General features: G+C 34.1%; 1 protein-coding gene across 1 annotated transcript in view; it reads right to left on the reverse strand.

Moving 5' to 3' along the window:
• LOC132750079 (E3 ubiquitin-protein ligase rnf213-alpha-like) overlaps positions 1–26,428 on the reverse strand; it is a 162,222-nt gene that overhangs the window by 2,502 nt on the left and 133,292 nt on the right. Inside the window, exons 48-65 of the mRNA XM_060740016.1 lie at positions 26,127–26,264; positions 25,294–25,453; positions 24,061–24,137; positions 23,536–23,677; positions 22,748–22,941; positions 22,107–22,292; positions 18,343–18,475; positions 16,746–16,943; positions 16,261–16,400; positions 13,243–13,444; positions 12,718–12,869; positions 10,630–10,943; positions 9,715–9,865; positions 8,860–9,028; positions 6,490–6,667; positions 4,894–5,069; positions 4,153–4,377; positions 173–366 (exon numbers count right to left, since the gene is read on the reverse strand). Of these exons, the coding sequence (XP_060595999.1) occupies positions 173–366; positions 4,153–4,377; positions 4,894–5,069; positions 6,490–6,667; positions 8,860–9,028; positions 9,715–9,865; positions 10,630–10,943; positions 12,718–12,869; positions 13,243–13,444; positions 16,261–16,400; positions 16,746–16,943; positions 18,343–18,475; positions 22,107–22,292; positions 22,748–22,941; positions 23,536–23,677; positions 24,061–24,137; positions 25,294–25,453; positions 26,127–26,264 (3,129 nt within the window). The remainder of the gene's footprint in view (positions 1–172; positions 367–4,152; positions 4,378–4,893; positions 5,070–6,489; positions 6,668–8,859; positions 9,029–9,714; positions 9,866–10,629; positions 10,944–12,717; positions 12,870–13,242; positions 13,445–16,260; positions 16,401–16,745; positions 16,944–18,342; positions 18,476–22,106; positions 22,293–22,747; positions 22,942–23,535; positions 23,678–24,060; positions 24,138–25,293; positions 25,454–26,126; positions 26,265–26,428) is intronic.

Consider the following 26,428-nt stretch of genomic DNA (forward strand, 5'->3'; position numbering starts at 1 on the left):
TACATTAACTAATGCACTTTGACATTTAAGGAACTGACTTTATAAAAATAACAGTTGAGAATTTTAGATAACAGAAGAATTTGTTTTGGTTTTCAAGCTTTTCTTTTATATTTTTAATAATGCATCTAAAACTCAGCTACTAAAATGACTCCATTGATCTACTAGTACTTACTTTGCTCTACGCACAGATTGGATACTATGAGCACCATACAATGTTGGATCTTCAGCGTGTAAACTGATAACTTTCTCAACAACAGGCCTGTAACGATGTACCCTACTCAACCAATGAGAACGTCCTCGAAGATTGTTAAGATCTGTACCTTTGGGGGATAGATTCTCAAGGAGCAAGCATAAGGCAGAGAATGTCTGAAAGATGATATTGCATTACATGTTCATCATGCAGTCAAAAGAAGTCATGGACAACAGTGTATAAATACTGTTTTGTTTGTTTGATTGGGTTTTACGTTGCACCGACACAGTATAGGTCATATGGCAACATTCCAGCTTTACTGGTGGAGGAAGACCTTGGGTGCTCTTCTGTGCATTATTTCAGGCATAACAGGCATCTGTGTAGAACCACCGACGTTCCGTAAGCTAGCTGGATAGCTTCCTCACATAAAAAATACAAAGTCCCTGTCAAGATTCGAACCTACAGCGGTGAGGGGCAATGGGTTGAAGTCAACAATCTTAACCACTCTGCCACAGAGGCCTCTGTGTATAAATACAAAATACTCAACAGAGTTCTAATGAATGTTCACTAATACTTGGTACACCATTTAGACATAAATTTGCCATCTGCTGGCCCACGTCAGCGTCAAATGTAGTCATTTTCATTGTGCTTATAAAAATACAGTATGAAGTAAAAGAAGTACTGTTAAAATATACGTATTGCAGTTTCCTTGAAATTATGCCATATAGCAACACAAACGGTTAATTTCATAGCATTTAAGGCATATTTTTTTACATTAAACAGGGGTTTATTTAAGCGGACGCCCGCTTGCCCGCGTCGGGTAGAAATCGCTGCGGGCAAGTGAAATTTGAAAGCAAATTGCCCTGCGGGCAAGTGAATTTTCATTATGCCTTCTATTATCTTTGATATCTTTCGCCGATAATACTTTTCTTTCCGTTCATATTACAGTCAAACAAGTGTACTGGTTTGGGAGATAAACTCGGCCGAAAATCAGTGTTTTGGGGGCATATTTCATTTATTTGTTTACGTATTAAATTAATCTTGCACCATAATAAACTTCAGCTCTTCGATTTTCCGGTATCACCATAAAAGTTATATTTAGAAACATAACGGGTAATTTTGAGAGGCCCTGGAAGAGGTACGTAAAAAGGATATTTTGAACACACGCGAGTAGATAATTCCGGCTCTTTGTTTTTCTTCTTAAATGAGTAAGTTAAAACGTAAAATATTATGTTTAGACATTTTATTATTTCTTTGTTGTTCATTTATGTCAAATAGAAAATATTTGTTCCCAAAATTGTTGAGCATTACGTAAGAAGCCTATAATGAATATCTGATAACACGATAGTTATATGCAACGTACTATGTAACATATAAATCATTTTACGTAAAAACACATGCATTATCATTTATTAACGTACAACGAAATATGTAGTTAAAGAATTAGTTATTCAAATTTATTTTTGCTTAGCTTAACAGAGTGAAGAAGAAATTAATTTAGGGTACCTATTCAACTTTATAACATATAAAAGGAGCATTAAACATCAGTCTTCCAATTCACTTCCATTCCACTCAAAGATTACAATTGTGAAATCAGCCTTTTTTCTGAGTTAGCAAGACAAAAGTGAGTCTGAATTTCATCTACAAAATGTATACGTAAACGGTCAATATATAAAAGTACCCCTATGCCGGCCTCAAAATGAGCATCTGCTGCACATGCGCACAACAATGGGATTCCCGTACTTTTTATAGCCATGTTTTGTAAACAAACAGGTAAAAGTCTGTCTTATTTTTTAAATATCTTACCAAACTTGACAAAATTTCCAGATATTGTCGAATTCCACCGATAGTATGAGATGGTGAGCTTGATTAGATTAAAAATTCTGATAACTCGATTTAATTATAAAAAGCCGAGTTTATCAACCAGCCGAAGTTATCTCCCCAACCAGTATTTTTAACTGTTTCTGATTGTAGTTGGACTCCTATCAACCAATCAAATAACGTAAAAAAACTTTTTCCATTTTGCTTTATTTTCAAAATGGCGGGCGGCGCCGAAAGTTTTCCCATTTTTAAAAGAAAAAAGTCTACAGCAATTAAAGAAAAAGCCACGGCAAAGAAAACATCTGATTTTCTGAATAAATAGCATAAAATCACAAAAATTCAAGATGAGTTATGTCAATAAAGACTGACACATCTGCAAGGTTCAAGAAAGAACAGAAAAATCAGGCCGTAAAAATCTACTCCTTTGAATCCTGTACGCTATTTTTTTCTTCGTACGGTCATTCTTTAACTAACTGGCGTCGTCAACTCATTTGCAATAGGCCTATAGAATTTTTTTAAAATTCGTCACCAGTAATCTTTTTTACACAAATCTTGACGAAAAATCATAATAGTCTTGAACTGTTGTTAATTTATTTTCCTTTCTCCCCTACAGCAATGTTTACAAATATTCTAGATCTATTAATAAACAGAATAAAATAATCCATATAATGTTTAAAATCCTTTTTGGTAAATCACAGCATATTGTGTAACTATAAGTCATCTGAGGTCAATCTAGGTCATGCCTAATTTACGACCAAAACAGAAAAAAACCTCCTTAGGTGAAACATACAGCAAATGACGTATATTTCGTCTGACAGTTCTTTGAACCAGTCAGTGCTCTGAACTGTATGATTACTGCATGCGATGAGTCCCTTTGATGTGACATAGGTTAAAACTTCAAATAAATTTCAATACACACAGGGAGGATAGGAATCAGACAGATCAATTTAAATTGAGTATAACACATCCTGTCATGGACTTGGAGCAACTTGTTGTTTTTAAAAATGAAATAAATTTGAAAGGTACATAGCTAGTTTGGTAATGCAAACAAAGCAAACATATTTTTGATATTTTACATTGTTTGAAATCAACGATAAACATTTAAATCCTATCACAATTTTCAACAATCAATGTACTGTTTCCTTTTTAAAGTTGTAATTGGGAATAAATATTTTTAAGGTGATAGCATCTGAATGTTAATATATTTTAAAAGTCACCTGGAATAGGGCCTAATTATTACCTGTAATTTTTATAAGCCTTAACAGATCACGACTATTGTTAATCTTCATTTTCATTTTACTATTTTGATGTGAGGAATCCCTGACATTTAGGAGTTTTTCTAAATTTAATCTCAGGGATTTCTATTGGATCCCTGGCAAAGACAGTTGTGTTGACAAGCAAAAAAACATATACAGTAGGGAATTTAGGACTATTTTACTATCTGAGGCATAAGTTGATAGGATCTGCAATAAATCTTATTTTACCCATAATTTTTGCTTTGATTATTAACAATCTTCACATTTAAGATCGGGCAACCTGTTTTTCTTGGGGGCAAGTAGATTTTCAAAGTTACTTGCCCTTCGGGCAAGTGAAAGTCAAAACCTTAAGTAAACCCCTGATTAAAAATGCCTCCATTATGACTATCCGGCAATTGTACTTTCTCATTCTTAATTTAGCATATTATAATGTTATTTTTTAACCATCATTTTCCTTGATGACTGCTACAATAATTAACTTAAAGGGACTCCACCAAGGTTTTTTGATGTGAAGGGACCGAAAATATTTTTTCAAGATTTTTGTATAACTCAGTTGTATGTCTAGACCAATAACCCATGTACAAAATTTCAGATCATTTGCTCACTCTGTTTCCCAGAAATAATCAATTTCATTGTAAAAATTGGCCCAATAAATGAAAACCGTTTAAACGCTTTTCACTCAAATTGGCCAAAAATTGCATAAACATTGATTATCAATTTTATAACATGTATATCTATATATCATCTATTGCTTGGTTTCAAATTTAAATGTACCAGTTGATTTAAGAAAGAATTTCAAAATTTATTGTTTTAGGCTATTGGACCTCAGTGGATTTCCTTTAATGATAGCTATACAAGAAGTTTGAGCATTAAAAATCTTCTTACAAATTCCTGTTCCTTGAACATAAAATGGTCAGGTTTGCTGGTTTTCAAGTCTACAATAGTGGTACTACATTCTGGCCATACACTGTTCATAGCCCTGAAGTAAGTCAGTCTAGGTGCAAGTTTCTGGTAGGCAATATGCACAGTCACTAAACTATGTAGCAGGGAGTTCTCTGGTAAGTTGTTTGCCATTTGAGTGGTTAAATACAACACTGACTGACATACCAACTGTAAAAAGATAAAGCATGATAAAACCTAATACAGTCTAACATGCCCAAGTGAAAACTTTATTTAAGCTGCCCCTTTAAAATCCTCCTGGTCATTTTCATTCTTCATCTTTGTTGTGACCATTAAATAATGCTTCTGGTCATTTTCATTCTTCATTTTTGTTGTGACCATTAAAAAGTAAGCTTAATTTGATCTATCTTTTCAATGAGCAACCACTTTTAACTGTCAAGTCTTCTTGATTTTATAAAACACATCCTTATGCAATCACAAATGTAAACACTTGCATGTATGAAAACTTTCTAAACATTAAAAACTAAAAATTCCAAAACTGGTAGCATATGCAAATGAAGTTAAATTAGACAGAATACCTATGATGTGTGCATTGATGAAACAAAGCAACACATATAAGCACCCTACAAAGAACGTTTGTACACTTCTCTGTTGATGTTAAGACTGTTGTTTGCATATACTGCATGCAAAAAATGCAGAAAAAGTGTCAGAACAATATTTTCATACCTGTTGTTCATGATCTGACGTAGTTCTATACATGGTGTGGACAAAGTCATAGATATATTCTTGTACAGCATCTGCTACATCATGTTCCTCAGATATACAAGTCAATACTTTACCCAGTGCATGCTCACTCAATACCTTCACTGAAGATTCTGTTTTTGCCCTGGCTTGATCAACACCTATGCACAAAATTGTAAATTTCATTACTAACATTAGGAAAAAATAAGTAGAAATATTCATTGCATAATTTGATCTAAAATACAAGTGCCATGACAGTCACCATGATAATGACCATTTGTTTTAAAATCCCTCAATAAATGATGACTAAAATAATGGTCCCTTTACACATCTTCATATTTCTATCTGAACTTTGACCCCAATGTGTGACTGGACTAAGGGACCTGAATTTTGCACCTGACACTCTGCCTCACAATGATGAACATTTGCGCCAAGTTCAATTAAATCCGCTTCATGCATGTAGAAGTTTTGCTCCGGACAAGCTTTTTTTAATGACCTCTAAGTGTGATCTAGACCTGTCACGATAAAATCTGGTTCATGTGCGCAGCACTGCTTCTCAAAGTGGTGACCATTTTTTGGAAGTTTCATAATAATCCCTCCATGCTGAAGGAGATATGCACTGGACAAAATCTGGATATTTCATCATCTTAAGTGACCTTGCATTATATGAACCTAAATTACAAGTGTCACAGATGTTGTCATGATAATGACCATTTGTGTTACAATAAATGGTCCCTGTACACATTTTCATATTTTTATTTGAACTTGACCCCTACATGTGACCTTGACCTTAGATGATGGGACCTGTAATTTGAATGCGACACTCCTCCATCATTTTTCAAACAGGTTTATAAAAACTGCATCAATTCATTGCTTTGTCACTTGGAGACCATGTTTTTGTATAAATATAGAAGAAAACAAAAGAGAGGTAGGGAAGAGGTTAAACAAGATTGTAAAAAAAAAAAATGACCTGTATTTAATGGTGTTTTACTCTGTACAAAATATTATTGCAATCATCTTTGAATAAACGTAGTGTAAAGACTTGTCATTCAATAATTCAGTATTAAACTTAAATTGATTCAACATCTTCTATGTTACCAACCTGAAACCTTTTTCTTTTTTAAGTTGCAAATTATGACCATGGCCTATGAGTGTCCCAAACCCAATCCTAAAAGCAAGTTCTCCTGACAAGTTTGTTATAGTCCAAGTTTGATAACAATATCTCATTCTTATTCCATTTATCACTTGAAACCCTTTTTCTATTTTTAGAAACAATGACCTTGACATTAGGATGGCCACAATGCCAAATGAGGTCACCACATCAGCATAATACAGACCAAGTTTTGTAGGAATATCTTATTCAAAACTCATGTTAACCAGTGACATTGACCCTAGCAATCTGGAGCACGCTTAGAATAATATCATCCAGAAATCATAAAAATGACTAAATCAACCAGCTCACTTCTATATAAACGCTAAAACTTAATTTGTTGGTGTATAAATGAAACTTCAATGGCATAGTAGACATATAAGCATGCTTCACTAGAACTTTAAGCATTAAAAATTAGATAAAGTTTATACTGTCATGGTCATGTGACTCTGCCACTGGATGATGTAATTTCAAGATTTCATTGATCTTGTTAATCAGCAGCCAGGAAAATGGCATTTTTGCACTGAACATTTGACCTTCACATCCTGTTGTCATGACAACCACTTCTGTTAGGTCACTCTGTCTTTTTGGAGACTGCAAATCTGTGTACTGCAAAAACATAAATACATAAAAAACAAGATATGTTTGTAAAACATGTATGCCCCCTATCAGCAGCCAATTAGTCATGTGATAAGGTTATTATGATGCATGACTTCTCACCCAGTGATCAAACAATTAATAAGGGTTATCAAGTATCTACTGGTTCTGACCTTGACCTTTGACCCCTTGACCCAAAACTCAATAGGGGTCATCTGCTGGTCACGACCAATCATCATACAAAGTTTGAAGTTCCTAGGCCTAAGCGTTTTTAGTTAATTGATCAGAAACTGTTTTTACCTACAAGGTCAATGTGACCTTGACCTTTGACCCCTTGACCCCAAAATCAATAGGGGTCATCTGCTGGTCATGACCAATCACCATGCCAAGTTTGAAGTTCCTAGGCCTAAGGGTTCTTTTATTATTGATCGGAAACCGTTTTAACATACAAGGTCAATGTGACCTTGACCTTTGACCCCAAAATCAATAGGGGTCATCTGCTGGTCATGACCAATCACCATGCCAAGTTTGAAGTTCCTAGGCCGAAGCGTTCTTTAGTTATTGATCAGAAACCGTTTTTACTTACAAGGTCAATGTGACCTTGACCTTTGACCCCTTGATCCCAAAATCAATAGGGGTAATCTGCTGGTCATGACAAATCACCATACCAAGTTTGAAGTTCCTAGGCCTGAGCGTTCTTAAGTTATTGATCAGAAACCGTTTTTACTTACAAGGTCAATGTGACCTTGACCTTTGACCCTTGACCCAAAACTCAATAGGGGTCATCTGCTGGTCACGACCAATCATCATACAAAGTTTGAAGTTCCTAGGCCTAAGCGTTTTTAGTTAATTGATCAGAAACAGCTTTTACCTACAAGGTCAATGTGACCTTGACCTTTGACCCCTTGACCCCAAAATCAATAGATCATCTGCTGGTCATGACCAATCACCATACCAAGTTTGAAGTTCCTAGGCCTAAGGGTTCTTAAGTTATTGATCGGAAAGCATTTTTACCTACAAGGTCAATGTGACCTTGCCCTTTGACCCCTTAACCCCAAAATCAATAGGGGTCATCTGCTGGTCATGACCAATCACCATACCAAGTTTGAAGTTCCTAGGCCTAAGCGTTCTTAAGTTATTGATCAGAAACCGTTTTTACTTACAAGGTCAATGTGACCTTGACCTTTGACCCCTTGACCCCAAAATCAATAGGGGTCATATTCTGATCATGACCAATCACCATATCAAGTTTGAAGTCCCTAGGCCTAAGGGTTCTTTCGTTATTGATCGGAAACCGTTTTTACCTACAAGTACAATGTGACCTTGACCTTTGACCCCTTAACCCCAAAATCAATAGGGGTCACCTGATTGGTCATAACCAATCACCATACCAAGTTTCAAGTTCCTAGGCCTAAGGGTTCTTTTGTTATTGATCGGAAACCGTTTTTTCTCAAGAGGTCAATGTGACCTTGACCTTTGACCCCTTGACCCCAAAATCAATAGGGGTCATCTACTGGTCATGACCAATCACCATACCAAGTTTGAAGTTTCTAGGCCTAAGGGTTCTTTAGTTATCACTCGGAAACCCTTTTTACCCAAAAGGTCAATGTGACCTTGACCTTTGACCCCTTGACCCCAAAATCAATAGGGGTCATCTACTGATCATGACCAATCACCATACCAAGTTTGAAGTTCCTAGGCCTTAAGGTTCTTTAGTTATTGATCGGAAACTGTTTTTGCCTACAAGGTCAATGTGACCTTGACCTTTGACCCCTTGACCCCAAAATCAATAGGGGTCATCTACTGGTCATGACCAATCACCATACCAAGTTTGAAGTTCCTAGGCCTAAGGGTTCTTTAGTTATCACTCGGAAACCATTTGGTCTACGGACCGACGGACCGACAGACCGACAAGTGCAAAGCAATATACCCCCTTTTCTTCGAAATGGGGGCATAATTAATGCATGATCCCAAGCTATTTTGGTATTTAAAATAGCTGTTGCTTGGCTTAACAAAAAATAAGTAAATGGTGATATCTGAATATCAATGGGTATGCTACATAAATATATACATTTCTTTTATTAATGTGTTACTGTGAAGTATTGTTTTTTGGGAATTCAATAAATTAGATCTAAGATATTCTATCAATTATAAAAAAAAGATTTATCATTTACTGGAAAAATGTAACAAAACAAAATAAATACTTGTAGACTAATTGCTTCTGTAGTGTTCAGGTAAGTAAACCAGAGTTCCTCTTTCCATTGTAAATGATCTTCTTGTAAAATGTTTAAGTTATCATTTGTGTCCAAATAAGCAATAACTCCAGCCAAGATTGGAATTATTTTTGTCTCAAGGGTCTGTACACATGAACGTCTAAACAAAGTGTAAAAATTAGTACTTTATATAAACAAATGGGCCATGTTGGACCTTTATCCATTGCTATAAAAGAAAATTTATTTACTTTAATGCAAGTCATACTTGATTTTGTTGGTCATTGGATTAAATCAAGGTCATCAATATCTAATTTCACACACTTTCACACGGGTGCAAAAGTTTTAACAGGAGTTCATCGTGTAATAATTGTGACCATCTAAGGTCAAAGATCAACTTACATGATTGTAATAGTAGACCCCCAAAAAGGCCAAATGCAGACAGCCTGCTCCACTTTTCTCAGTGCTGGATAGTTGAAAAAGGGAAACAAAAAAAAGGGGACATGATTCTGCAAACAAGCTTAACAGACTAAAATCTATGTTGCAAAAAGGGCATGACTATAGGAATTAAATTTAGAAAAATTGCCCTTTGGCATCTTTTTATGACAATTAAGATGTATATCAAGTTTGAAGTGAATGGCTTTTATACCAACTTTCTGAGGAAAATGGACTTTAACTAAAATGTTAACCAATGCAGATGCTGACACCAACGCCAACAAGGGGCCATAACAATAGCTTCTCTGGTAAATTTTAATCAGTTATTTACTTAAAACATCTTTATGCAATACATGAATATGAATGCTTCAATAATTATTGACATTTTTCATAGACAAGAATAATCATGGCTACCTAAATGTTCCTGCTTTATGGATATTTTCTTTGGAAGCAGCTTCATTTACCAGCCAATATTGTGCCATGTGGACACCATGCATCTTGGATTCCTTCTCACTCAGAAGCTTTATTATTAAACAACATACTCCGTGTAGGAAGGAAGCCTGACCTAGAGGGAAAATAAGACAAATTATAGATAGATAAAGGTATTTCGCTCAATACTACGATTAATTTGTAACAGTAGCTTAAGACTAAGATTAATTTGTAACAATAGCCTAATTTAATCATTGATTGGCAACAAGTTCACTGACAAGATTAGTGTTCTGAAAAATTAAAGCAATACTAGTATGACTTGGTCTATTTATTCTGTCAAGATATTTATGCTTAGCAATAGCAAATGAGAGGCATAAGATTATAATACAGTCACAGAAAACTTGTCCTGGATTCAAACTCTTTAAACCTTTATCTAAAGACACAAGCACAGTCTGTTAAACTATAATGATTGGTCACATTAACAAAAGTTAAAGCTGCATTCATCTGGATGTCAATAAATTTTCAGACAATGAAATGTCACAGGTTGAGAAAAATGTATCTGGACTCAAGCCCTTGGAATACCATTTCATTGCAGTCTATTGACTGAGCTACTGTATCTGGCGAATTACTGGCACCAAATGTCACAGGATGAGAAAAATGTGCAGCCTGACCAGAAATCGATCCCAGGATAGCCTGAATACTGTTCTGCCGCTCTAGAGAACGAGCTATCCAGGTCATCTTACCCATTTCTCTCCTAGTGAACAGTTTTGAACAGTGACAGAAATAATATTTCACATGAAAATTTTTGTTCAGGAGAGCTAAATATGATAGAAGAGCATAGATAACAGATATCTAGAACAAATTTTTTTCTACAGTTTAAATGAATGATTGTGTAAATACCTTCAACTTGTTCTTGGTGGAGCAATTTCAGAACCAGGTCGACCCTGTCTGTTTCTTTATTTGTATTTTCTACCTTATCTTTCACCATAGACAATGCTGCCTGTACACAGGATAATATCAGTCCTTTAACATTCAGTCTATGTTGACTTTTATCAAAACTTTCATCAGCATCATCTAATTGTAATGGGACATTTGTCATTTTATTTTCAAAGTCTAGGTCATCTGTGTTTATGAAGTTTTCATCCATTCCCTGCCTTGGCACAGCATATCCTTCTTTTGCCTCGGTCAATTCAATTTCTTCTGCTTCTTTTAACCTGAGATAAGCAATTATCATAGTATTGCAAGCAATCCATAAGTCCCCTACCGGTTAGAACCCCAGCAACATTCTGAAGGGCCATTGGCAATTCACTTATGTTTCTATTTTAAGTAAATTTGTTGAAAAAGTTCTTTAAAAGTGATCACAGGAAACAGTTTTTATGTACAGACAGACGGACTGAAGGACACTCTACAGTTATTTTTTAAACATCCCTGTTATCAAAATATAACATTTTTAAAAGCAAAATTTTTAAAAAGGAGATAACTCTTGAAATAAAGATGCAAGATGTCATACATGATGTGAGTGTAACAAAGAACAATTAGTAATGAAGGTATGAATAATGAATGTTTATTTTGAATTTGAAGTAAATGAAAGTTAAAAGATTGAATAAGAAAAATTAAAAGTTTAAGGAGGAGATAATTCTGGAAATATGGATGCTAGATTTATAAACCTTGTCATATTATTATGATGTGGGAGTTTGAAGAAAATCCTATCATGATTGAAAAAGTTGGAGTAAATATTACCAATTTCTCGAAAAAAAGTCTAAGTTCAAAAGGGGCATAATTCTGGAAATAGTCTTGCTAGAGTATTGAACTTTCTCACAAATGTTGAGTGATAATAAGAAACATACATATGAAGTTTGAAGTAGATACATTCAGAAAAAAAGAAGTTATTAAAAAAAACAATATTTCTTTCATGAAAATTTTAAGTTCAAGGGAGGTAATTCTGATAAATTTTGTGCTAGAGTTGTAAACTTTGTCAAATATGATGTGGTTGATGACTAGCAACTTATATTTAAAGTTTGAAGAATCTACCTTAAGAAATAAGAACTTATAGTGAAAAAACTTAAAAACTAGAATAAGAAATCTTGAAATTCAGTCTATTTGTTGCCATAGCAACCAGAATTTTCAACATAGGAAGATAAGAAAAGGATGTGCATAATTTCAAGACTGCCATCTACTCATATGTCAAGTTTCATAAAAATATTTTCGGTATTTTTTGCGTTATCACTGGATCCAGGTTATGTGTAAAATTTGCCATATTTTCAGTCTATTTTCAGCAAAGGAAAAAAAGAAAAATACATGCATAATCTCCATACTGCCATCTATCCATATATCAAGTTTCATAAAAATATTTTCAGTACTTTTTGCGTTTTCGCAGGATCCAGGTTATGTGTAAAATTTGCCATATTTTCAGTCTATTTGTTGCCATAACAACCAGAATTTTGAACATAGGAAGAAAAGAAAAAGACGTGCATAATCTCCATACTGCCATCTATCCATATGTCAAGTTTCATAAAAATATTTTCAGTACTTTTTGCGTTATCGCGGGATCCAGTTTTGTGGACTGACGGACGGACGTACCAACTTTTGATATTTAAGAGGTAAGTCAGCTCATAAACTACACCTGGACCAAAGTCCATAAGCAAAATCAGCTCATAAAATCAAAAAAGTAGCTCTTAATTTGAATTTTATGAGCTTTTGTTCTTTATTTAACTACGGAATGAAGCTCATAAATATCAAATGTTTGCTCGGACAGACAGACGGACGGAAGGTAAACCTAAAGTCCCCTCCGGTAAACCGGTAGGGGACTAATATACAAGTTACAGTATTTTGAAGGGACTGCAATAAAATGACCCTGCAACATTGTACAACAATGCACGCAAGATCTATTTCCTAAATATCCTATTTCATCCAAGAATAGTTTATGGTAGGAAACATTGGGGAAATTTCATCAAACTTATTGAATAAATCATAAAAATTTTAACATACATTTCATGAGGAATATTCTCATTCATGTCCGGCGATCCATAAACATCTGTGAGAAGTTTAGATATAGATTTTCCTTTCATGTCTTGTAGTGTAGGCATGTTCATAAAATCAGGATACAGGTCATCTATATGTGCGGAGTGCCAGAGTCCACACTGTAAAGAGAAGTAAAATTAGGATACCTACAATACAATGAATACAATCAATAAATACAACAAACTTTAAATATCTGTGTAATAAACACTACAATTGTATAAGATTTAATAATTGTAATTTTGTTCTGAATATATTTCTAATTACAACAGCTTTAAGGTAACACTTCCAATTTCATTTTAAGTGGAAGACCTAACACGTCCCTCAGGTGCAAATTTTCAGTCAAGCACATAGTAAGCAAAAGATTTTCCAGTAGCCCACCTTCTCCTCATGAGACAAATCAATGTCCCTGGCAAGGTCTAAGCAATTCAGATTGTAGGGCAAATGATTAAAACTTAGTTGAGGGAGAAATTGATTATTTATAAACTAATTTACCTGAAATCCTGTAAATGAGGCCCCTCGAGGGAGCTGCACAATAAACACAACATGTACAGGTGCCTGCAATTCTTTACGCATCTTCTCCAACTCATCCATGACACAGTAGCGAGCACACGCTATCAGATTGGCGTTCACATCACCAGAGTCACACTGTATCACCATAAGACTCGGGTCTTTTCCTGTACCCTGGATGTGCTTCCTATATAAAAGAGGGGCTTTCTTATGAATTAATGAATATAAACTGTCTATTCGAAGATGTATGTAATAACTGTTATCAAAACAAGTGACAGGAAATTGTCATAAAAAACTAGTTTTCTTCCAATATCACATACATGTGAAAAAAGCAGCCAATGGCCATATTTCTGCCACAAATGGTCGAGTAAAAAAAAAACAGAAACAAGAGGGCCATGTTGGCCCTGAGGTCGCTCACCTGTATATAGGCCCCCCACCCCCGGGCCAATTTTTACCCAAGGGCTTTTATTTGTTTATTTGAACAGACTTGGTACACACCCATAAGAAGATGTTTCATGCTAAACATCTAAGTTCTAGCTCATTGGCTTTTTTAAAAGAAGATTTTTAAAGTTTTTACTATACACATATAGTTTAAAACAATGTCACCCCTGGGGCAGGGCCAGTTTTGACCCCCGGGCGTTTATTTTAACAAACTTTGTAGATATTTACTTAAAGGTGTTTCATGCTTAATATCTAAACTCTAGCTATTTGGGTTTTTCCAAAGAAGATTTTTAAGTTTTTGCTATACACTTATAAGGAAAATCAATGACCCCCCCCCCCCCCCGGGCGGGGCCAGTTTTGACCCCAGGGCTTTTATTTGAACATACTTGGTAGACACCCATTAGAACATGTTTCATGCTTAATATCTTAGCTCTAGCTCTTTGAGTTCTTTAAAAGAAAATTTTTTAAGTTTTTACTATATGCATATAGGGAAAATCAATGACCCCCTGGGGCGGGGCCAATTTTGACCCCAGAGCTTTTATTTGAACAAACTTGGTAGACACTCATTAGAAGATGTTTCATGCTAAATATCTTAGCTCTAGCTCTTTGGGTTCTTTAAAAGAAGATTTTTTAAGTTTTTACTATATGCATATAGGGAAAATCTATGACCCCCTGGGGCAGGGTCAATTTTGACCCCAGGGCTTTTATTTGAACAAACTTGGTAGACATTCACTAGAAGATGTTTCATGCCAAATATCTAAGCTCTAGCTCTTATGGTTCTTTAAAAGAAGATTTTTTAAGTTTTTACCATATGCATATAGGGAAAATCAATGATCCCCGGGGCGGGGCCAATTTTGACCCCAGGGCTTTAATTTGAACAAACTTGGTAGACACTCACTAGAAAATGTTTCATGCTTAATATCTTAGCTCTAGCTCTTTGGGTTCTTTAAAAGAAAATTTTTTAAGTTTTTACTATATGCATATAGGGAAAATCTATGACCCCCTGGGGCGGGGTCAATTTTGACCCCAGGGCTTTTATTTGAACAAACTTGGTAGACATTCACTAGAAGATGTTTCATGCCAAATATCTAAGCTCTAGCTCTTATGGTTCTTTATAAGAAGATTTTTTAAGTTTTTACTATATGCATATAGGGAAAATCAATGACCCCCTGGGGCGGGGCCAATTTTGACCCCAGGGCTTTAATTTGAACAAACTTGGTAGACACTCACTAGAAGATGTTTCATGCTTAATATCTTAGCTCTAGCTCTTTGGGTTCTTTAAAAGAAGATTTTTTAAGTTTTTACTATATGCATATAGGGAAAATCAATGACCCCCTGGGTCGGGGCCAATTTTGACCCCAGGGCTTTTATTTGAACAAACTTGGTAGACACTCACTAGAAGATGTTTCATGCTTAATATCTTAGCTCTAGCTCTTTGGGTTCTTTAAAAGAAGATTTTTTAAGTTTTTACTATATGCATATAGGGAAAATCAATGACCCCCCGGGGCGGGGCCAATTTTGACCCCAGGGCTTTAATTTGAACAAACTTGGTAGACACTCACTAGAAGATGTTTCATGCTTAATATCTTAGCTCTAGCTCTTTGGGTTCTTTAAAAGAAGATTTTTTAAGTTTTTACTATATGTATATAGGGAAAATCTATGACCCCAGGGGCGGGGCCAATTTTGACCCCAGGGCTTTTATTTGAACAAACTTGGTAGACACTCACTAGAAGATGTTTCATGCCAAATATCTAAGCTCTAGCTCTTATGGTTTTTTAAAAGAAGATATTTAAAGTTTTTTCTTTTGGTTGCCATGGCAACCAGAGTTCTGCATGGAATTAAATTCTTTGAACAATTTTTAAAGGTGACCACCAAAGGAACATTCCTCTGAAGTTTGGATGAAATTGGCTCAGTGGTTTATGAGGAGATGTCATTTAAAGCAAAAGTTTACGGACGGACGGACGCCGGACGGACGCCGGACGAAAAGCGATCACAAAAGCTCACCCTGTCACTTTGTGACAGGTGAGCTAAAAATTATGCCAGGACACTTAATGACAATAATTCTTTGGAAGTCTGATTGTATTGTTTAAGAAATTCAAGCACTGCACAAATCAAAAAATGTTTTACCACCATCTGCCTGTTTGTAACCTATCTAATAATAAGAGGCTTTTGATGGACAAACTTCTTAAACAAAAGCCAGTTGAACCCCAATAGGTTTTGGACACAGAAAATTATACCTTTTGTAATTTCAGAGTTATGTCCTGGACAAATTTCAAAGTGCAATAATTCCAAACTTTGGCACTGCACTGCACTTTTACTCAATGAGATCTATTTACAGACTTAGTTTCTTGTTGCTACCACCTGTAGTTTCACAGTAATGTCCCGTACAAAGTTCAAGTGTAAAAATGAACAAAGGGCAATAATGCAAGGCAGAGTTTCAGTTCTTTGGCACTGCATATCTACCTAATAAGATCTGTCCACCTACAAAATTTTATGAAGATACCTCTTGTTGTGTCAGAGTTATGACGGATGGACAAAGCGACCACTTTGAAAGGTACTTACTGAATTTTGTTACTGAATTGTTGTTCAGTATCAAATGATGACAGAGTTTCTAGCAGGAGTATTTTGTCAACATCTATTCCAGTGGCTTTACTGATTTCTCCTTTGTGAACACCTGCCATCAGTTTGGAATGGGTTGTTATCTAAAAAATAAATAAATGCAAAACTTTAAATTTAACAAAACCTGTATAGTATCAGTGTGCCCAATGATTAAAATTAAAAAATGCCAATAGACATGGATACCCCTGCCATATATGTTAGGTCAAAAAATAATATTAATTAAAGTGTTATAACAGGGCAGCATAGTTGGTATTTCATAAACTTCTAGCAACTGAAGTAAGTGGGCAGATGGATGTTGATAAAATCAGTTTTTTAAACATTCACAAGGCCTTAATGTATTATTATTAATATTATTTATCCCATAAAAATATTTAAAAATTTATAAATCTAAGTTTGTTGTCTTAATGAGCCATACTGGAAACTGTTACCTGTGCAAATAGTTGCTTGTTTTGTTGCTGTACAATTCTCATATTAAGATATTGTAGAAGGCTTTCATGTTGCTGTTTTTTTGAGTACCAGTCATTCAACAACTCTTTCTCCTTGTTTGACAAGCTACTGTGTTCCAGTCTGATCAGGGATTCTGGTGTAGCACACCATAGTAACACTGCTTTAGATTCTTGTAAAACCTTCAATTAATTATACAATTCTTCAATTAATTATACAATTGTTATAACAAGAATAAAATGTTCTGCAACAAATATTATTCCACTATTTTATGTAGGGTTTATCCATTTAGGAATGATTTCTTGTATAAGCCATTTGCTTTTGAAGCAATTAATTACCATATTTCTTTCACACAAGCATTTTGCAATTGGAAATTTTTTGGTGTTTTGTTTGTTTGTTTTGTTTTTTCTTAATCAAACAATAATTTTTGCAGCAGATATAAAGTTGCCTTTTTATTCTTTTCATTACTCCTGAAAGCTCTCCCCTATACCAGATCTTAACTCATTCAAGTGACACAAAAGTAACTATAAAATGTGTCCATAGGACACGGGTGCCCCCACATGCCACTGTTCTGTCAATCTTATGACTAGGTCAAATATTTTTTGGACTACATGTCGTCATGTGCCACAAGTTGAAAACTAAAAATCTTTTACTAAGTAAAAGGCAAGAACATTACAAATACTGAATAAATCTACAAGAAAACCCCAAGGTGCATAAGTACACATGCTGACCAACATTCTTGTAAACTTTCAGGCCTATAAGTCAAATACTTTTTGAGCTATGCATGAACAAGTTGAAAATTGCAAATTTATACTACTGTAAGTCAAGGGCAATAACTCTAACAAAACTAAAAAAAAAATACACATGCAAAGTCCCAGGTGCATAGCTTCACAGTGATGTTGATCATTATTCCTGTAATTTAGTGATGTTGATCATTATTCCTGTAAAGTTGGTTGATTCTAACTCAAGCACTCAAGGAACAAATAACACAACAAAATGAAATGGTTTTTACTAAGTCAAGGGCAATATTTCTAAAAATACTGGATAAATCCACCAGCGAAACCCAAGGTGCACAACTACATATGCTGAGCAACATTCCCGTCAGGTTTCATGACTCTATGCCAAATCCTTTTGAGTTACATGCGACTCAAGTTGAAAATTGCAAATTTTTTACTAAGTCAAGGGCAATAACTCTAAAAATACTATATAAATCCACACGAAAATACCCAGGTTCACAACTACACATGCTGATCAACATTCCTGTAAAGTTCATGATGCTTGGTCAAATACTTTTTGAGATGCGTGTAACACAAGTTGAAAATAGCAAATTTTTATTTAGTCAAGGGCAATAACTCTAAAAATACTGAATAAATCGACACAAAAATACCCAGGTGCACAAATGTACATGCTGATCAACATTCCTATTAAGTTTCATGACTCTAGGTCAAATACTATTTGAGTATCTTGCAACACAAAAGAGTACGGATGGACGGAAGTAGGGACAGACAAGGGTAAATCTAAATGCCAACCCCCCCTAAAGTGGGGGCACAATAAATGACTACAATGCCTATCTTATTGTACCTGTGTGTGCCTGTCTTCTTCATCTACTACCTCTGTTCTAGCTTCGTTCCAAACATCAAGAACAATGGCTGAACATGTGTCATCATGGTAACCAATAAAAACATCACCTACTTTTGTGGCCGTTGTTTTACCTCTGTAATAAGTCAGAATGCCAAAAAAATATTTTAAAAAATGTCATGTGGAGCAATTTCTTAAAGGTTGTGTAGTTCAATTATAATAGTTCATGTCTGTAGTACAGGATATGTGTGATGTTAACTTTATACTATGCTTCACACTATTCCCCTATTAAACAGACATGACAACTAAGTCTTTTTTTGATACAATATCTGCAGCATGAAAAGGCATGCTTAAAATGTCATATGAGGTTAAACAGCCTTCTTCATAAAATTCTTGGGATAGCATTTTTCTACAACAATGGATTTAAATTTGACATGTTTTTTTGTGTTTCATTTTACGCCTTATTCCAACAGTATTTCAGTCATGTAGGCATTTATGTAGTTGTCAGCTACATTATAGTTATTTATGCATTAACCACACTTAAATCAAACATGGATATTGTCGACATTAGAGTAGGAAAGATATGTGAAAAAGGTGTGACTTAGGAAAGGACATGACAATCTGTATCCCTGTAAAAGAGCATAAAAACTTTTTCATTTAACAATACAGTACATAGGTTTGATTCAATACTCAATTTATATTCTGAAGAACTGAACCAAACGTATTCCAATGATGGTAATTTCAGTATCTATGTTCACACCAATTAGGGCTTTTCACATTCCTCCACAACATACAGTAAAGACTGTCTTAGCGACCCCCTGTGTATAGCGACGTTCTGTCTTTAGTGACCATAGTTAGGTGCGCCGAACAGTATTTACTATATAAATGGTCTGTATGTAGCGACTCCCTGTCTAGTCCGTACAACGACCATGATTTAGTCACCCGTTACGGTATTTGAGCCGTGAACAGCGACTTTTGCAAGGGGAGCAAGGCTTGAACTAGGTGACGACTTTGGCGAAAAAGTCGCCTTCGGAACAGCGACTTTGCCTAAAACAAACTTCAAAGAGATTTTGAAGTCGCCCGATTTTTATAATTTTCCGTCATACATATTTACGCCGCTAGGTCTGTTAATAATTTGTTAACCTCTCAATTACAACCAATTACCGTTAATCCGCTAATTAAGAACGCGTGTCAACATCAACAAATTTCAATACACGCCGCAAGGCAAGAGTTCACTATAATGTTTATTTTTCTCATTACGTATTCATGTGATTGACGAATCAGAACGCGCGTTGTGTCTACGGCAGTTTGCATTGACCAATCGGCGACACGCTATAATACACTGTGGCTGTTAGTTGACAATTACACAAAATGGCGACAGATTCAATCAATTTTCGCCGATAGAATGATTAAAGACACCTGCATATACATATGTGCTGCGGTGTTTTGGCGAGTAAAGATAAACAATGCTAAACGTCTTAAAGGTGTGGTTATGTTTGAAACCTCGATTGTTAATTTTTTTCGGAACACTTATCTGTAGAAATTGTGTGAAGATTTATATCTAATGTTTTATTAATACATTGAACTCCGTAAAGTAAACAGGCTGATTATACAAAATCAAATGTCTCTACAGTAACATCTCATCAGTAAAATTGAAATTAAACATTTTTTTACAAACAAATTTGTCAATATAAATTACATTTTAATGAATATAAAAAAAAAAAAAAAAATAAATAAATATTGGGATCTATTACTTTTGTCTGATAAGGTAAGCGTTAAAAATATACATACCAAGTTCAAACCTATTTTAGCATATAGACGTCCTAAAAACATTCGAGATTATCTTATGAGAAGTGCTTTACTTGATCGCACATTTTTATCTAGCCAATGTTTACGAAGTAGATGTTCACATTGATTGTAACAATATAATTGTTGGTTCCCAATTTAATAGCAGCATAACAGGTAGTTCTTTTGAATTACACAATGATGTTAACTGTACTACGCGTAATGTAATTTACCTCATTACATGTAAAGGCTATAAAAAGCAATACAGTGTAACTTCCGAAAACCGAACACCCATGGGACTTGTAAAAAAGTTCGGATTTCAGAGGTTTCCGGAATTCAGAGGTTTATGATAATGTGGACAAGACTAAGCCACTTAATATCACTAAATGTCAAGGAAGATGTGACCATTACTGTAATATCATATATAATAGTCTTTTAATCAAAATAAAGATGTGAATTAAAAGAATACATTTTTATCTTACCTGCAAATGCTTTTGAATTTCTATCAGTTTGTAGAAATGTTGATTATTGCATAAACTTACATATCGTCCGATGCTATTTAATTAATTATTATATCAAATGCAATAAAATCCCTAAAGACGTTTGATGCATACATTGTCCAATTAATTGTCATTTAATCCGCTAATAAACACTTCAAATTGACTGACTGTCGTAAATTACTTTGATTAACCGCATCACTTCAAACATACCATTTCACAGTTTGTGATTTTACCGCGTGTCAAATTACACGATCACCGCTAATAAGTAAACAATCGATAGGGAGATTAAATCGTCCTGCAGGGTAAACAGTCTCGATTTACAATGTATTTCACACCTTTGGATATTTCCGGTTTTTGGAAGTAAAATTGCATTGATTTGACTCTAATTTTACGAAAATATCGTCCGGAATTCAGAATTTAGAAGTTCCGGAATTCAGAAGTATTATATTAATAAAAAATAGAAGGGAAAAAATCGGGACCGAAAAAATTGTTCGGTTTTTAGAAGTTTCCGGATTTCAGAAGTTCCGGAATTTGGAAGTTACACTGTACGTAGGTCAGACTAATCAAAATGTATCATGCAGAATGAATAAACATAGATTTGATATAAGAAATTGTGACGTTAATCCAGTTTCACATGTTGCGATCCATTTCGGATCAAACGATAATAAGTGTTCATTGTCAGATTTTTCATTTTTACCTATAGAAATTATAGAAAACAACATGGACCGGTTATGTAAAGAATCTTTTTGGATCCATAAATGAAATACTATGATTCCAAATGGACTAAATAATAAAGTATTGTTTGATTTATAATGCGTTACATGAATATTAATATGTTTGTCTATTATCTTATTTTTATTAACACTGTCTAATAGACATCTGTATCATTGTTGATCCATTTTAATTCATGTACCAGCTTTATTTATAGCAAAAATATTTGTTTCTACATGTTATCATAGTTTTGCCGCTAAACGCCATAAAGTTTTTCGCGCGTTTTACACGTGTTCCGTTATGACGTCGCTTCCGGTAATTTTATTATGTTTTGCACTGATGAAGGCATATAGCCGAAACGTTTGCAATTAAATTTAATTACTAAATGTTCGTGTTTGTGTGGCTTGTCTGATTATTTAAATGAATATGTAACTTTTAAATACTAAATTAATGTTATGGTGTAGTTTATAATCTTAACAAATTATACATGCAATTTTATTACTCTCTTGATTTTTATAAATGATATTTGATATGTTTAATATCAATAAAAATATAATTAAACCCTTAGTATGGTACTATCCTGCTTTTCAACAAAATATTGGTATTATATGTTCATATATCCGAATTATGCAGAGACTGTCCACAGTGACTCCCTGTCTATAATGACCTTTTTTCTTTTCTCCCATCGAAGGTCACTGTAAACAGTCTTTACTGTACTTCAAAATGACAAACAATATAAGAATTCAAAAATGCATTATGAAGTGTTTATACCTATGTGCATAACCAACATTTCTTTGTTTAACAAACTCCTTTGCCCAGTTCTCTAACGTGTCTACAACTTGTTGTTGTTCTTGTGACAACATTGTGTTGATGGTGAGGAAATGTTTCTCTAAACGGTTGATGAGAGGTATAGGAAACTTCTTGTATACTGTCTGTTTCTCTGCTACCACTATCAGTCTGAAATACAAAGCATTATACATTATATCAGTCTATATTGTTTTATAGGAAAATTATTTAATAGATAATACACAATTTGGAATGAATTGGTAATTATTTCACTGTAATTTTCAAGAAAATCAATTCTAATAAGAATCAAAAATACACTCAAAAACCGTACATGTAAACATTAGGAAAACATCAATGGTTTAATTGGATGGTCATGCGGCTGACACAATAAACATCAGTTCTGAACCAACTGAGAAGATAGGCTTTTCCAAGATGTAAAGCTACATGTATAACACCCAGAAATTAGTGGTTTTACCAGGGTACTATTTCTGCTTATAACAATACAAAAGAAAGTCAGAGGCTTCATGCAACAGCCAACTAGAATAACCTGAAATAACTATTAAATTTATAAAACTTTTGTGTCAAAGTTTTTAAAAATACAATATAATTTAATGAAAAATATATACCTGAAGTCTTTGTGTACTGTACATTTGACTCTATGTGTTCCAAGTCCAAGATCAACATATCTTTCTCCACCAAAATATACATAATATTGATTGAGGGCATCATATAAGCTCTCATAGAGATTTTCCAAGTTTAGTAATACCACAGTATTCCCTGTCTCCATACACACTTTGATCTTGTTGATGTTTCGACATACCTGGTACATTGTAACAAGATAGGAATACCTTTAGCAGTAATGTAAAGCTATAAACATCAAACTTTCTGTGTTTATTTATTAAATTTTCTTCATCACTGTGTGTAAATGTCACATACTGTAAATATCTCAAATTGATTTCACATAATAAAATGTCCACATATTTTTAGGATATCCCGAAACATAGACATGTGAAACAATCAATCACAGATGCTTCAAAGTTTAAATCCAAAACTATAACTGATAATGCAGATTGCAAGTTAAAATTAACCAAATTTTCTAAAAGGATTAGCCTCTGTAAAATCATGTAGTTACAATATGTTTTAAAAGGAATTCAATTCCCAAAATAAATATGCAAGCAAAAGCTTTGGCAAAAGTCTCAAGATTAAACACTGTTTAACATTGTTTCAACAGGGAGATAAAGGTAAAAAATATAATCATCACAATAAAAAAAGAAAACTTAATATTAAATACCATAATAAATGCAAGTATACCATGTCAAATAATCCCCAAAGGATCAGAAAATTAATGAAAACGGAGGTATTAAAAGACCAACAGTTGGGAATTAAGTGTCAATATTAAATTGATGTTCCATACCTGTGTATATTCCTGGTCACTTCTAAAGCTACTACCAAATATGGTAATAGGTCTGATATCACCTCTCCTAGACAGAATCTGTTGTTGTATGATTGTTAATGTACCATAATTCTCTGTTAACAGTAGCAGGTACCTACTCTCACTATCCAAGGAAAATAAATTTTTCCATTATTTAGAATATATCTTTAAAAGAACAGTATTTTGGACAGAGACTAAATTTTCCAGAAATGGGATTGTATAAAAATCTAGCATTAAGGGATGTAGATTCTTAATATCAAATAACTTAAAATGAAAATATAGAAACAATTTTAATTTTGGACTGATTCCCTGTAATATTAATTACCAGGTATTTAATAATATTCTATTTGACTTCTTAAAGTACACAGTCATATAAATGTGATTTCATTAACAGTCTTGGCCAGGCTCTGCATGTTTCTTAATTGGTGTCATCTGGCACCAATTGGTAAAAGATAATGCTAAAATTTACTCTTGATTACTTAATATCAGAATATCTTTTACTTTTACCTTTTCATGTTATTTGTATCAAAGAGACATGCTTGTACCAAACCAGCTGGGCTACAATCAGGGTCAGATGGCTGTGGCTGAAATATTAAAATGTCTAAACTGCTTAACAATCATCCAAAACAAATAATTGTTTTCAAAATTTAAAAATGTTAAGGTACAAAATAAGTATTTTCTTCTACAAGTAACATTTACACAGTACAAGTATGATAGTTACTGTCCAATTGTTTACTGTTAGCCAACCATTGATTTCATTTACATCACTTCCTGCATATTGATCAAAACACTGACTGACAATAAACTCCAGGCAGGGAAGCTTCTTAATGAGAAAGTTCATTGGCCCGGACAGGCTTTGAACCAACATCAGCGATGTGGCTGTGATTAAATGAAAACACTTTAACACTCAGCCAGCCACAGGAGCCTGTAGGGATGTCTTTTTGGAAAAGGATTGAAAGGGGGAAAACACAAGAGGTTCATAAAAAACCTTGAATATTCACCCAAGATCCATAATAGCAAGAAAAGGTCATACTTCTCCAATGCAAATTATATTCATTGCTTACATTGTGGCCAACAAATTTTAACCCCATGGCCATAACTCATGTAACTTTTGCATATGTGCACAAGGCAATGATTCATGACAAATTTCTAAGTTCAGGACATTGTAATTACTAAGGAGTGCATTTTTAAAAGATTATTTCCTTTATAAGATAATGTTAAAAAAGTGGCCTAAGGGATTGGCTAATTTGACACTAATAGGGCATGGATTGTTTTTTTGTTTTCTTTGCAGGGAACTATTTGATGAGTTGCAATAGGCAATGCTATTATTTGTACATGTAGTTTCAGAGAAGTAAATTTAAACAAGTCTATGTGGACCTGGGACCGCCAGGCAAAGCCGAACTTTGACCTCTGTAGCATGGTTAATAAACATTTTAAAAATTATGCTACATGCCAAATATTTGAACACTGTAGTATTTCAGGAGAAATTTTTCAGGATTTCATTATTCAAGTTTATTTAAAACTTCTGTGACCTACTTTTGCATCAGAATGGTTTGTAATAGGTCATGAAGGACTACTCCTGTAAAGTTTGGTCATAGTCTACTCAGTGATTACAGACAGGATGTTGCTTAAAGACACTGTAGGAAATCAGGGACGATATATGCTGTCATAAAAGTTCTCCTCCGAGTACTTTTTGATAAGGTGAGGTCATGTTAGAAATAGGTTAAGAGACATTTTTACCTCCTGTTCAAAATGGACCGCAGTTAGATGATTTCTGAAACTTTCTACAGGATCAACTTGGTCCAGTCCACCAAAGTTTCTCTTAATGGAATGTAACAATTCATGCCAAGTTGGTTTTTGTTTTGATTTCTCAACAAACCCATACACCATTTTAACCAAACTGAAATAAAACAAAAACCAAAGCTACCTAAAATTGTAAAAGGTTGTCTTAAATTGTAGAACTTATGTTGACTTAATCAACAATTATTATTGCTTAGTGACTTTTCAAGTAGTATCTTTGTAACAAACATTTTAATACATATCCTTTCTAGAAGTTAATAATCATTCCAATCATTTTTTTATAGATGTGAAAATGGTGCAGCTGGAGATAGTGATCAGTTTTTTTCTCAGCCCACTTACTTTCTCGATAACACTTATTCCTAATATATTATACTTTTGAATGACTAACTTACTACTATTGTAGTAGTAAAATAGCACAGTAAACTCCACTTTTATCGATATCGCTTCTAACGATATACCTCTTATAATGATGCTGCACGATCCTGACTATTTGTTTGCCTCCGGATATAACAAAATAAAAACAAAATTTGCTTTCAAGAAAAGTGATTGTTATTGTTTGACTGGGTATTAAACGAATGTTACTGTAAAGTCATTTATAATGATTTACCAGCTATATACTGGCTGAGATTAACTTCCAGTGCCTCTCTGTATATTATTGCAAGCATGAGCAACAATGGAGTATAACCACCAAACTTCTGTTACTTTCATTTTAACAAATTGCAGAAAAGAAGTCAACAATATATAGAGTAATATTTGACTTCAGCTATTTTTACCTGTAGAAGTCACGGAGTCCATAGAATTCTCTCATACTCAGTGAAGCTTCTTGGAAGATTTCAAGATAGGAATCAGCCAAAGGTTGTATAAATGGTTTGATCAAGTTATCTAACTTTTCTGTTGTATTACAAATTCCACTGAAATGAATAATATCATTGAACATTTAACAATAAAGTGATGAATGTTTAAGTTCAAGATAGTGTTAACATCAAGTTTGTAATACGGGTCTCAGAGGTCAATTGTATATCAAATATCCATGTTGAGTTTTAGTTTGCAGAGTGTCACAGGACATTATTATTTG

This window comes from Ruditapes philippinarum, unplaced genomic scaffold (genome assembly GCF_026571515.1).
Source record: "Ruditapes philippinarum isolate M1 unplaced genomic scaffold, ASM2657151v2 ctg1899_1_1_1_1, whole genome shotgun sequence".
NCBI classification, from domain to species: Eukaryota; Metazoa; Mollusca; class Bivalvia; order Venerida; family Veneridae; genus Ruditapes; species Ruditapes philippinarum.